This window comes from Triturus cristatus, chromosome 4_1 (assembly GCF_964204655.1).
Source record: "Triturus cristatus chromosome 4_1, aTriCri1.1, whole genome shotgun sequence".
Taxonomy (NCBI): domain Eukaryota; kingdom Metazoa; phylum Chordata; class Amphibia; order Caudata; family Salamandridae; genus Triturus; species Triturus cristatus.
Window position 1 is genome coordinate 859,559,218 of NC_140585.1, and position 14,410 is coordinate 859,573,627.

The 14,410-nt window shown below is 42.4% G+C and overlaps 1 protein-coding gene across 5 annotated transcripts in view; it reads right to left on the reverse strand.

The window, feature by feature from the left end:
• Positions 1-14,410, reverse strand: part of TASOR2 (transcription activation suppressor family member 2) — a 1,022,580-nt gene that overhangs the window by 102,921 nt on the left and 905,249 nt on the right. For all 5 annotated transcript variants that reach the window (XM_085653577.1, XM_085653574.1, XM_085653576.1 and 2 more), the window contains 2 exons: positions 9,795-9,920; positions 1,767-1,920 (listed from right to left, as the gene is read on the reverse strand). In XM_085653577.1, coding sequence (XP_085509703.1) covers positions 1,767-1,920; positions 9,795-9,920 — 280 coding nt within the window. The remainder of the gene's footprint in view (positions 1-1,766; positions 1,921-9,794; positions 9,921-14,410) is intronic.

Sequence of the window (14,410 nt, forward strand, 5' to 3'; positions counted from 1 at the left end):
GTGGTGAGGGTTGTAGTGTTTAGGATGTAGGGGGTTATGCTTTACTCTGATGAATGCCCCAGACCGTTTTTGGCTATACATCAGAGAGCAGAAACATGTCAAATGCTTAAAATAGACCACACAGTGCATAAATAGCACACCTTAGGTTTTCGAATTTTTGTTGTTGTGATGTGGACACAGCAAATCCTAAAATGAACACACCTTCTTCTACTACACAATTGTAACCAGTCCCTAGAACGTGTATCATTTCCACAAACGACAACTGCCCTAAAACAGTATATGGGACCTCACCCAAGAAAAAGTGTCCTTGGCTAGACTATAACTCAAGAATGAAATACGCCACTTATTGTGGGTGAGAGTTCAGCATCCTACATAATACGAGACCTTCCCTTAAATATGGGTTTTCTAAATAGCATGCATTATTGACTAAAACCGGAGTAAGAGTGGGGCCTATATTGACCCCTCATGCCATTTCTGGAGCGAAATGGAGATTCAGCGGAACCGCACAGTGCCACCTACCGGGGTTCAGGGCTGCTGCTCAAAAGTCTCCTGGTCCAGTATGACAACTGGGGTATGTTCGAAAGGTGAGAAATCTGCAGTAAGAAGGCTCTATCAGCAGTATATGTTGTGGGGATTCAGTTTCCTCAGTCCTGTGCTCTTGGCTACCAATTTAAAAAAAATTGTGTGGCTAGAAACCTGATGGCAAATGTGCATCCAATTTGCCACGTTTATCCTCATAAGCTCAAGGACAAATACAGAAGCAGAAGATATGCCTCAGACTAACTCTGAGAAATGCATTATGTTTATCATTTTACCGGTCTCTGATCCAGCAAAGCAACATGCCTTCAAACAGAGGTGTGAATAATCCCATGTTGAAAATACATAATGACTAGTAAAAGCAATTTAAGTGAACAAACTCAGGCTTACCACCTGGAAAAATCTTTTAGTCACCCCAGAATTATAAAACATCCATAGATAGTGCAAGTGAAGCACCTCACTCGTTGAAAAACAAACATTCAGATTTGAGAATGCCTTATTCCAGCCAGCCTAGGAACATCAATTACTAAAAAGTAATAGCCTGAAAACCTCACTGGGATTGAGGGTTCCATGGAGGTTTTGTAAATCCTCGTCATGATAAACACCATATTAAAAGTGCTTTGATACAGGGGTATATTGCGCCCTATTACTGTCCCATGAGCCTCATGTTAGCAGGAACAAACAACAAGAGGACCTTTCAGTTCAACACACAAAATTCATGACAAAGGACATTCAAAATACTTTTAAAACAACCTAACCAGAATAACTCACACATCAGTGGAGAGACCATGCAGATATGGATTGTAATGATTTAAAAACATGTCTTAAGTTTGCAAGATGGAACACGTCCTTACCCACTGCTTACAAGCATTTTTTTAACATATAGATGCTATGTACAGGTAGTTGCCCTCCCTTGTGATTGGTTTAATAGAAAAGTGCATTACTAGTTGAACCTACAGCAAAAAAGCAGATGCTGTGTTCATTTAATACATTAATGCTGGAATACCATTCCAAAAGGCTGTTCCGTAACTTGAGTGGCAAAAAAAATGTATTCAGGGAGGCAAGGTCTTATAAAGGATTTTGACAAACCTTCCAGTGAGCACTAAGCCCTAAAGGTGACACCAATTTATAATCCAAAACCAAAGGCCTTTCAGAAATTTCACATTTTGAGACTTAACAGGAGTTTTATTGGTCACATTTATTCAATGACAATGAAAAATGATGCTCACCTAAAGTTATATTTTCCAAGACCGTTTCGTCTGATACAACAAAACCTCCTGAGTGGAAAAGCTTTTGATAAGTGCCATCTGTTATATCTTCAGGACTATCTACTCCAGCAAATGTTACACTGGGAAGCATCTTTAGCTGGAGCAAATCAGGAATCTATAAAGACAGAAGAAACATTTCTGAAGGTTTACCTAGATAAACTTGACTGCTGCACTCGTTTCCGACAATACATGTAATGTGAAGTTACCATGACTTGTGTTCAATCACTAAATAAACATACACATTTCAAACAGGCACGGTATAGTAACGTAATTAGAAAAATTGATCATACTTTTAAGGTTCATAGATTTACCTGTGTCGTTTCCTTTATCGTAACTGACACCCTATATGGCGGAGAGATCCAAAGAATCCTCTTTTGACCAGATCCAATCAGGTTTGTTAAAGGTACTCCAATTGTTGTCTAAAACATGATTTTCTCTACCCAATCACTAAGCTCAAGAAGAGCTACCTATTTTGTTACTGCAGGGGTTGACTGGCTGAGGAGGATAGTTGGGAGGGGCAGAATAATCAAGACAAATTCAAACAAACATGCTAGCACAGTGACCATATTTTCCAGACAAGGGTGAGTACTCCGGCTAGCCATCCCACCATGACTGAGAGTGACCAAGAGGTCAGGTGAAGCTGAGCGCTCTCCTATACTTTTGTCTACCGGTGCCTGGTTTTGCCTGGAGGGAATTTACAGAAGGGATGATGTTGGGATGCTTGTAAGTGTACTTCATGGCAAACTGCTCCTTCTTGCTGTGGTCACACAGGTGATAATGGTATCAGTCAAGAAGTCACAAATAAGGACTTAGGGAGTTCAAGTGGAAGAACGGTCACCACTGCCATATTCCTCTTAGCCATGGAAGAAAGTAGGTTTACTTCTCATCCTTCCCTTAAAAATAAACAACGCACAATGAAAAGTATACATTTTGCTGACTTCACATTCTATGTGGTAATCACAATTCTTTCACATTTTGGGATATTTCTTGCCAGTATCATGTTCACAACACACTTCCTAAAACAAGCATTTGCAATGCAATAGGTCTCGCATTTACGCGAGTTTGAGCTATTGACATTGCAAATAATGCCTTTTATTTTTGTTTTCGTTTTTAAAACATAAATAAAAGACATTGTCATTTACAATGCCAATAGCTTAAACTCGCGTAAATACAAGACCTATTGCATTGCAAATGCTTGTTTTAAGTGCGGCGAAGGCTCTGCCTGCCAAGAGGCAATGGTTATCCGAGTCACTGGTCCCACAATAATGGCCATAAAAACACTTCACTCTGCTGGTCAGCCTCCGTGGTTTATGCCATGCTATTTCTTTCATGAGTGCCAGTTATAAGTAAATGTATTCAACCAGAATCAGTGCACAAATGGTTAAATATATCCAACGAAATGCAAATTTCGTAAATAGCCCCTGCAAGCATTAATAGGGTTATGATTTGTAAGTTGCAGCCGCTGATCCAATAAGCAGTGCCTTATAGCAATAGTTAGGCTGTATTATGGTAATAACTTAGAATTTGACTTTTACACTTCATAGGTATGTGTATGAGTTTAGGTTTTATAGTACATGTTGTTCAACAGCATGTTCGATGCAGAGAAATACAGACAGAAATACATATAAGGCGACAGATATACAGATAGAGAGAGCCCCCATATCGGTGAAATGTGGCCCAGTGACGCAATTATGTAAAATAGGTTTAATAATATGCACATACTTATTCGTACAAAGCAAAGATCCTATGCTACGATGTTATCAAAGTGCAGAGAAACTGACATGGAAAAAAAAGTTTTCATACTGCATAGAATGCATGTTACAATAACTTTCCCGCAAATAGTCGTGAAGTCTGTTTTCTATAATTCCATCACATTGAACAGATGTCAGCACTCGTGTTCTGGTGTTGTGCATGCACCTATTTAGAATGGACACACGGCGGCATGGCCATACATGCAGAGGTAGCAGCTGGGTGCAGTAAGTGTGTTATTATACCATTCTTAAGGTAGGAGAGAGAAATCATTAATCACTGGAGGCTTCAATTCTGTTGATGAACGGTCCCTCCGCACTCAAAAATGGGAAAAAATAGCACTTTACACCTGGGACAACTGCAGATAAAGAATGGGAGAAGATGCATAAGATCCAAGCATGTAATATGGTCCCGCAGTGCCGCTGTGGGTTCTGGGCCATATCACAAACCAGGAGGCCGACGTCAAGTGGACTATAAAGTCACCAAGATCCAATCTAACATGTTACACAATAAATATTGGACATGCCGCTTTTTTTTTTGTGTGGTAGTGGCTTCAACATTCTTCATTTTTCAAACGGTAAAATGGTTATTGAAATCATTCCATGAAATACTGGGCTATACTGTTTAAGAAAATATGTAATGATGTAGTTAAGGAAAAACACCCTTTAGATTGCTGAGGCTGTTCTCTGCGAGGTGCTGCTGACACAAGGAACCGGTTGGAATTAGACTGCTCAGGCTTTGCTTACCTTTCATGGATAGAATGTCGATTAAACAGTGCGCAATGTTGAAGAAGCGGCCTGGTGCTTTTATTATGATGATTAACCCCATATTTCAAAGACCCCAATTAAATAGTTTCCAGATTATACAGGGACCTGTGAAGTATGTCCCATTGTTTATGGGTCCTGTGAAATACGGGGTTTATACCACAGTGTTTCTGCAATTAAAGCACTTAAGCATGTAACATGAAACCATATATCTATTATTTATTGCCATTGTTGAGTGCGTGGCCAGGCCTTAGAAATATGTGCCCTTGTTCATGGGCCCTGTGAAATACGGCATTTATACCAAAGTGTTTCTGCAATTAAAGCACTTAAATAAGTAATATGAAGACAAAAAACAAATATATATATATATATACCATTTATTGAAAATCAAAAAGAGCCTGAACAGCACACCCTTCTATAATAAATTTTCAGTCCAACATTAATTTAGGTTGATCACTGCATCCAAAATTACATGTACTCGTCAGTACAAGTGGGAAAGATCAGTTCCATCAATCAATAGTCTCCATTGTCAAAGAATCCAAACCTCTTCAATTTCAGTTGATTGTCATCATTATTATTAAAACAGAAATCCCAGCACACAATCAAACCGACACGTGTTTCGTCTTTTACTAAGACTTTTCAAGGCGATTAATGTATAACAATCATCTCTGTTGGTACTTGTAGGTGACCATGAGCAAATCGTCAAACCAAAATCATATTTGTTTTATTTCTTTGCGGGACCTTCCACGTTCAGTTACACCCATTACCATTCCGGGATAGCGTGTACACTCATATCAGGGAGTTGTACCAAAAGCTGATATAGCGTGATTGAAGCTTGTCGTTCACTACTTAGTCTACATTTCTACTCGAAACTACGATTTATTTCAAGATTCATGGTCTTCTTTAGTCTAACGTGATTTTGGTTTGACTGCACAATTTGCTCATGGTCACCTACAAGTACCAACAGAGATGATTGTTATACATTAATCGCCTTGAAAAAGTTTTAGTAAAAGACGAAACACGTGTCGGCTAGATCGTGTGCTAGGATTTCTGTTTTAATAATAAAGATAACAATCAACTGAAATTGAAGGGGTTTGGATTCTTTGACAATGGAGACTATTGATTGATGGAACTGATCTTTCCCACTTGTACTGACGAGTACATGTAATTTTGACAAGTGACAAGTGCGGTAAAGCTCTTAAATAAATAGAAGTCGGTGTAAACAACTAATTACTTTCTGGGGGCTGTTTGGACTCACTTGTTTCTTTTACATTTTAATGCGCAAAAGGCTCTGAATGAAGCACCTGTCTTAATTGGGAGTATTAGCACTGAATGAAGCACCTGTGCGCGGAGCTGGCATCGCATGCGGGCGGCGCCTTCGAGATGCGGTGGGCACAGTTTTCCAGACGGGCTCTCTGGAGGGTTTTGCTCCGAGAGGTGCGCGGTGCGCACAATGTGTGTGTCTGTGTTTGCAAAAATCTGCTTAACACCGGGGTTCTTCCCCGCCCACACGAGCTTGGCAGACAGTAACTACTTCTGGGATGTTTTTAAAGTCGTGACATTATTTTTAAAATGTGTTTTGTTTTTGTGCCGAAAAATAAGCGCGAGTGTAAGCTACACACATGGACCTTTGAAACTAAGAATGTGTTTGAGGCAGTGCTTTAAATGGGCAGGTGCTGTCCGGTACGGACTACCTACAGGCTACGTGAGGTGAAACTAATTTTGGAAGATATGGGTCTTAGTCAACTCTGGGTTTCCCCGGGTTCTAATGTATTCCCCCCTAAACAAGATTTTAAAGCACTTTATTGGGCTTCTACCAGATCCCTTTCTGTTGCACGGTCAGGTGCTGCTACCCTAACAGGTATATTTTTGGTATTTAAAACCGATTCCTCTTTGGAAAACTATTGGGACACTATTACTAAGAGTCTGGATAAAAAATTATACCATCAGTTTAGAGTTGGGTCCCTACCTGTAAGGTCTTTTTCTAGGAATTGGTCTGGTTCAAATGAATTTTGTCCTTGGTGTAGTGACCACAAGGAGAGTGTGGGGCACTTCTTTTTTGCATGCCCTGCCTATCATGCCCCTAGGCATAGATGGATTAGGCCCATCTGTCAAATGCTGAAATTAAGAAGGAGCTCAGAGGACTCTGCAAACCAATACCTCGGAGACTGTGGTAGTAGGTGTTGCAAAGTTCCTTGGGTGGGCTTGTGTCATTAGAGCCAGACATTTCCAGGTAGCCTGATTGTTTTGTTTTGTCGTAATATAAGGGTTCTTCATATATCAAGTCTATAATATTTTGTTTAATGTTTTTTTTTAAATGCTGAATATAGGCGGTTTTTAATGTTTTAATGCAATGTAATGTATGTATATATTATTGTCCTTGTGTGTACCGTCTTTTATGATATTAAGTCGAAATAAAGACATATGAAACCTGAAACCTGACTACCTACACTTCTTTCATTTGAACGGAAGAGTGCCGGCACCTCTACAATACATTTAACGAGAGAGTACCAGCACTTTTCGGCCCTGCTGCACTAGATTTAATGTGAGAGTACCGACACTTCTCAGCACCGCTGCATACATTTAATGACACAGGGAGAAGAAAATCCAAGCAGAACGAGATACGGGAGCTGCTGGTGTGGGTGCGCGGTTGCGAGCAGCAGCATATGTTTCCAATTATCGCACCTGTGTCTGGGCACGATATTTGGAAACATATGCTGCTGCTGCGCGTAACAGACACCAATAGGCCATGTGCGGAGCAATGCGCCCGCCTTTGGCCAATAGCGTGCTGTCTTTGTAAAAAAGACGCACGCAAAGACCAATAGCGTGGCCCAAAAGGAAAAGCACACGCACAAGCGTGTGCGATTCTGTACTGCTCGATTTTTCCGGTCTTATTGTGTTGAAGGGTGATTTAGGTGACTTCAGTCTCTTTCCATTCAAGTCTAAGGGTTAGAGTAGTGTATAGAGCCTATTTATTAGGCACTCCGACATGATCCTGTGTTCTTCCCCATAGATCAGGGTTTGCATACATATCCTAGGGGATAGATTCGTTAGCATTAGGGGTAATCTGTTCTGTAGTGAGGGTATTTCATGGAGCCGTGCTGAATTCAGGCCTGGTAGGCCTTAAACGGGAGAGACTCCATCTTTCCTCCTGCTCTGGCAGCTTGGGATGTTTCTAGGTCACAGGCAGTGTTTTAGTTAGGAGGTGTTATTCACTTGGAGAGAACCGGTTCAGGCCGGCCCTTATCGAAGGATTGTATTTTTCTTCATGCCGAAGACACTACATCAGGCCGGCCGGCTGGGAACGTGTCCTTGGCACGGGGAGGTACAAGAATTTGGTGGGCGGCAGGTTACGGGCTGGAATTTTCCATGAGGAAATGCACATCTATATTAGTAAAAGTTCGAGGCAGATACTGGCACTTGCTTCTAGTCCATAGGCGGCACCTGGCCGTTAGTAGTAAAGCTGCTACTTATTCCAGGGAAGACAGATGACAAACTTGGAGGTGGAGAAAAACCGAGAAATAGATATTCCAAAGAGAAGAGAGTAGCCGATGAGGAAGAGGTCCCAGTGACTCGGAGAGGGAGACGGGAGTAAACCCGTGATTGCGGAGGTGTGACTTCCAGGCGAAGCCGAGGCGCAGACGAGAAGGGAACCTAGATGACCATTGAGTGCAGGCTACATACGACCAAGGTGATGTCAACCCCTTACTATTAGAGTGTACAACTTAATCTTTCACTTTTCTTTGCAGGTTATGTGATATGTATTATGTTCCGTGAGTGTGCATGTAATAACTAAATAAAGTATTCAGTTTGTAGTAAAGCAATATGTGCTACGTGTTCTTGTGTAAGAGGGTAACCTATTCTTCTAGTCAGCTGTGACTTGACATGAACAGATGTTAATCCTGATCAGGTAGGTGGTAACTGAATAAGGGAGAAAGGAGCCTCTCGAACTGGGGAACAAGTTGTGCTCAACTAGCTGTCTTTGTGTGATCTGATATATAGTAACACTGATTCCCTTGTTGTATGTCGTGGTAATTATAGGATGAACTCGTGCTAAGGCTGCCGTCTGGGCAGGAAGTCCTGGGTCCGTTTGGGACCGCGAGGCTGTGGCTGCCGTCTGGGCAGGAAGTCCTGGGTCCGTTTGGGACCGCGAGGCTGTGGCTGCCGTCTGGGCAGGAAGTCCTGGGTCCGTTTGGGACCGCGAGGCTGTGGCTGCCGTCTGGGCAGGAAGTCCTGGGTCCGTTTGGGACCGCGAGGCTGTGGCTGCCGTCTGGGCAGGAAGTCCTGGGTCCGTTTGGGACCGCGAGGCTGTGACTGCCGTCTGGGCAGGAAGTCCTGGGTCCGTTTGGGACCACGAGGCTGTGGCTGCCGTCTGGGCAGGAAGTCCTGGGTCCGTTTGGGACCGCGAGGCTGTGACTTGTAGGTCTTGGTATATATAGTAGGAATTCCCTGTCCTTAGGTGGTACATATATGTGGTTATTTAGGTGTAAATAGGCCCTAGGGAGGGGGTAACGTTCTGGTTTGGGTTAGAGAGGCTCTGCTGAGCGGGTTCTATCTGATCCGAAAACCCAAGCAGAACAGATTCCTAAGTCAGTTTCCAAACCCCCTACAAGAGGTCTCTCGCTGCGCACTACAACACTAGGCGCGAGACCTAATAAAAAAGAGCACTGAGGCCGGCACGTATCTGAGGCAGTATCAGTGTCCCATCTTTGCTTGAAGTGGGGTGAGCAAAAATACTGAACATTTAGTTATGCCTAACTTCGGAGTTATATAGGAAAAATTAATCTCATTACAGGCAACAGTTCGTTTTTCTCTATAAAGTAATGCTAATACTCCCAATTAAGACAGAGTGTGATGACACTCTAGTACGATATTAGGGCCTAATTGAGATAAAAAGAGCATATACCTTTTTCCAACTGAACAGCTCAGTGCCACAAGGAAGCATGCTATATGAGTGAAAGTGGACTTTAAAGATTAAAAAAATACATTGCTCGTCAATGTATTTTTGAATTATTAACTTTATTGAAAGTATGGACTGCAACAAAAAGTTTAAAAAGTTTAACTATTTTCTTCACTTGCATTAAAAACTCCTGCCATAAAAAATATTTTTGGACTTCAAAAAAGTGAGTCGGTTGGAAATTTACAATGGTAAGAATTTAAACACCACTTAAAAATTTCAAGAACCCTAGAAATATGGTCAGTCAGTGGCACTATTCCCTTTATTGCAAATAAGCACAAATACAGTTAAAAATTAACTAGTGTTGTGGGTCCTGTGACAACAGAATCTAGAGAAATGTGCTTTCCACGATGTCCTCTGCAAGCACCAAGACCCAACAGTATCCATACAAGATGAAATTAAGAACATGCTTTTGAAATGCCATGCTTCAATTAGGAAATATATTCCAGAAGTGTGTTAAACAAATAAGAGATTTTTTTTCTGTCCATTAAATACCTTTTAAAGTGAACTAAAACTCACCTCATGGATATGCAACGCTATGTCTTCGTTCCTCATGACAATAGTCAGTACACTGTCTTCTGTCCGCTCTGCTTGGCAGAATTGAAGAGGCTCCATTTCACAGTAACCATCTAGCTTTAGCATCGTCTGAAACAGAAATATTTGCCATCGTATTTAAAAGGCTGAAGGCAGAAAGGCAAAAAAATATTTATTGTGACAAGTGCACAGGTTACAAACTCAGGTTCTCTCTTTTTCATTACTCATAATCTGTGAGGCCAAACACCCAGGAAAGACATTTGCTTATATATGAGATACAGTACATTATAAGGATATTGTAATTCACAGAGGAGTTCCATTAGCATATAGAGGAATGAGGCAGAAGGCCGCATTCCTTTATAAAGTTATGGAACTCCGAGATGACTAACAATATCCTTATGTAAAGCAGTGGGCTACTTCATTCCTTATAATACAAGGTCACACCATTCGATGTGAGAGCAGAGGGAGTTACTGAGTTGGTGGGACTGGTTGGGAGGCCCGTAATTTTCATTTTCCCTAAGGGGTGCGTGTAGCACCTGATCCTGTTTGCCACTATGCCCATGCCCATCGATGTATCATTGGTCCTGTTTCAATTATTAGCCGTCAGGCTGCTCCAATGTAATGGGTACTGTGACTATATCTATGAAATGCCAATAAACAGATTTCATAATAATACAAGGTCACACCATCGCCTTTCCCACAAAACACCTAAATCCTTGGTGCGTTGCTCTTTCATATAAAGGAGAAAGCATGCTTGCAAACATGAAAAATAAAAATAGAATATCTTGTGCAAAATTAAACACATCAATATAGCTGTTGAACATTTGTTGCAAACACATATTCGAATCAGTTTAATAATAGTCAGTTTTGTTTAAAAAAAAAACAAGGCGCAGTAGCTCGGAATATGTAAAAACATACAGAAAGATTCTAAGTATTCTATAATTACCTGGGGGTGCCAAAAAAATAAACATGTTGCCATACATGTCTCCTTTATGCTTTTCACTGTACAGCTAGAAAAACAGAACAGAAGAAAGAAAACCCATGTTCCACTTTCGTTTTCTAAAGAGCTGCTTTAAATATGTTCCATTTCCAGACTTGCCTTTCCCCTCCGCTGCAGGCTTTGGCAGCAGACATTGTGAAATTAGAACTCAACTGTTATAAGTTATTACAGTTGAGCGCGACTGGGTGTGTCACAAATTGATATATATATATATATAGGTAACAGTAAATATGGTGCTGTTTTTCACCGAGGGGTTCTGAGCGTCATCAAATAGACAACGAAAGTGAAGCTCGAGTTGTCAATGATGTCACTCAGTACCTCGAGGTGAAAAATATCCCAGTAATTCACTTTTTACCCATTTATAATTTTATGTCATGTATGACCCACAATAAATCTGCCCCTGCTTTCAACTGCTGCACAGAAGATAACGGGGGAGTCATACATATCATGGTCTCTACCTCCTGCCCCCGATTTAAAAATACAAACCTTGCTTCCTCCCGCCCACCTCCACTGCTCTATGTGCCTTCCCGTCTCTCCACTCCAGAAGTTGTGCTCTCTACTTTCCAGCACTGCCCTGACAGGCGTTGTGAAAGCCTTGCCAGAACAGCCTGGAATTCCTTTACGGCGTAACAACAGTGGGTCACAGCTGTTGTTAAAACTGTTGCTATGTCATAGCATTGAGTTACTGAATTTGAATCCATGAGAGTCATACATAACAAATAAATGATAGACTTGTTTTAATACAGGGATTGCAGTATCCCATGAATTATAATACTGTACATTTTAAGTCCCGTTCCCAACCTAAGCCCCCGAACCACCTGGATGTAGGTTCACAGCAACCAACACTACTTGTGTTATTTTTCTCTTATTTTTGAAAGGGAGTCTGCTTAGTACACTTCCTCCCTCCGAGATGTTAATCTATTAACACAGCTTTATCCCTTGTAAACTGTCTGCATCTCTGTAGGGATACAGGTTTTAGTGTAGGTTTCCACCCACTTTTTTCCCCATTTGGACTATTAGTTGCTGGTCTTTCGGCTTTGAACTTTGAAGGTGCACTAAGGCCTGCTGTCCAGACCTCAGTGCTAGTGTTCCTCCCCATTACAAAAGGTATGCATAACTGGATACACCCAATTGGCAAGGACTGACTTACTTAAAGGTATATGGTACCAAGGGCTAGTAAGACAGAGTGTTCACTTAGGGCTGTAGCAATGTTTGTGCCACCCTGCTGGTGACAGACAAAATGGCCCCCAGCCTGCCACTGCAGATTGACAGGGCAGTGTGTGAAACTGCCAGTTAAACTTTGCCATTACACCTAATGGCAAAGCCACCACTTCCCTTAAGTGATATATGCAAGTCTCCCCTAAGGAAGGCCTGTAGTGCCCTATGGCAGGGAGCTGTATATTACTAAGTAAGACATATTAGCAGCAACACTTGTAAAACAATAGTTTTGCTGTGGAAAGGTTAGAAGACCCATTTGCTAACACAGGGTTACCGGCTGGCACCCCAGCCCACCTAACGTCTGAAGGGGACCACCTAACAACGTCAAGTATGGTATTAAATTAATGGGGACATTAAATCAGACATGATGCGCAGGCCAGATTTAAAGTCACAATTAAAGGTAAGCAACTTTTAGAAAGTTGGCACTCTGCACTGGCTAGTCCAGGAGCCTCACAAAAGCACTGACCCATATACTGGTTTCTGACCGCCTGGAGAGACGTGTAAACGACTTCCAGGCCCGGGAATGAAAGCAGTTGCGGCAGAGTGAGGTCTCACCCCCTCTCCCAGGATTGTCATCCAGGGTGTTAGCCCAAAAGGCAGGCTTCAATGGTGAAGCTGCCTTTGAAGGGCCGCTTGTGAAAACATCCCTGAGCAGGATGCCATTTGTTCCTGCACAGAATTTGGAGACAGAGCTAAGGAAGGGAAACCTGTGTCCAAACCGGTTTTCCCATGGGCGTGTAGCCCACTGGTAGGGTGGCTAGCCTGCTCCCGAAGACCGAGGAAGGGTTCTGCCATCTGAAGCAGGTAAAAATGGGGCATTCTGGGATAGCAAGATGCCACACATCTCAGAAACCTCATTACTAGAGAGGAGGGGACCCAGTAGCCCATTGGCCAGTGACTGTGTGGTCCCCTCTGGGCACTTTCCTTAGGATAAGTTGGGCACCCCTGACACCCTGCCCCTCAATTCACATTGAAGAGAGGACTGAAGAAGGACTGCCCTGCTGCCCTTGGAACGCGCACATAAAAGGCTGCACCATCAAGAGTACTGCACCTGCAGCACTTTTTGGCAAGTGAGACTGGGACTGTGCCTGTGACTCTTTACCCCTGGAAAAGATGACTGCCCAGGCTCACAACTCTGATTATCAGTCTGCTGATGTCCAGCTGCAGAACAACAAGCGCTGAAAGAGCCCAAATGGACAAGTTGGTAGGCACTGCATACGTTTTGCCGCAACAAGTCACGACATAAGACACATCCGAAATAGCCATAACCTGCAGTCTGGTCTGGTGGATCTAAAAGTGCTGTCCAAGTTTGGATTCGTCATACTCAAGGGACACCAGCCCCACCAGAGAGTTTGCATCTAACTGTGGTGCAGCGTGACCTGTAGTGCAGCATTGGATGTCTGACTAGTGCGATGTAGAGGACTTCAATGGACTACGATCTCCATGGCCATGATTGCCCCAAGTCACCCATGGTCTGACGAACCACCATCAAGACATCCCCATCGACCGCACCACAACTGGAGCATCCTTTTGAGCATCTTTGCCTGCATCCCTCAGCATTAGGACCACTCCATTGACCTCTATGGCAGTTGTCCTGTAAAGTTTGGAACTTGCTTCAGAAACGTTCTGGTGGCAAGGTAAATGTCAAAAGTATCCTAATGGATTTGGTCACCCAAGGGTACTCTCACTAACTTTTTCAAACGTTTCAAAAGTTTTCAAACTTTATGTTTGCCAATGCTTGTTTGTGGTTGCATTTAAACGTGATAAAGTTCTCAAATTTGTATGTCTGGAACCCTCCGGTGGATTTTAATTATCAAGGTCTCTAAAAATTCACAAAAATACGCTCTATTTTAAAAAATATTTGTGTGTCGTTTTATGGTGTTTGATTTTATTACACAGTTGTTTAGTGCTATTAAATGCTTCACACTAAGTTCCTTAACCAAACCTTACTGCTCGCAGTCACATCTAGCCAGGGTTGAGCTAAGGTTAAGTAAACAATACTGACTGGACCTAGGACAATATCTGTGAATGTACTCAACGATTAGCTTCACAGTCATATCATATAGTACACCCAGACCCTCACAATCTCTCACCAATGTCAAGTATTTGTAGACAGCAGCATAAAAGGTAATAAAATGGATAAACAATGTCTTAGGAGGGCTCAACATAGGGCTACACTTAGTAAAGTCTACGAAGTGGGCGACAAGGCTGGAAAGCTGCTTGCATGGCTTGATCATTGCGAACAGGCGAACGGAGTAGTAATGGAACTCACGACGGAGTCCGGCCATGCGATCTCGGACCCGCAGGAAATTGCGAATGCGTTCGGAGATCGTTACTGTGGTGTATACACGTCACAGACGGCATACACAGAAACAGAAACATT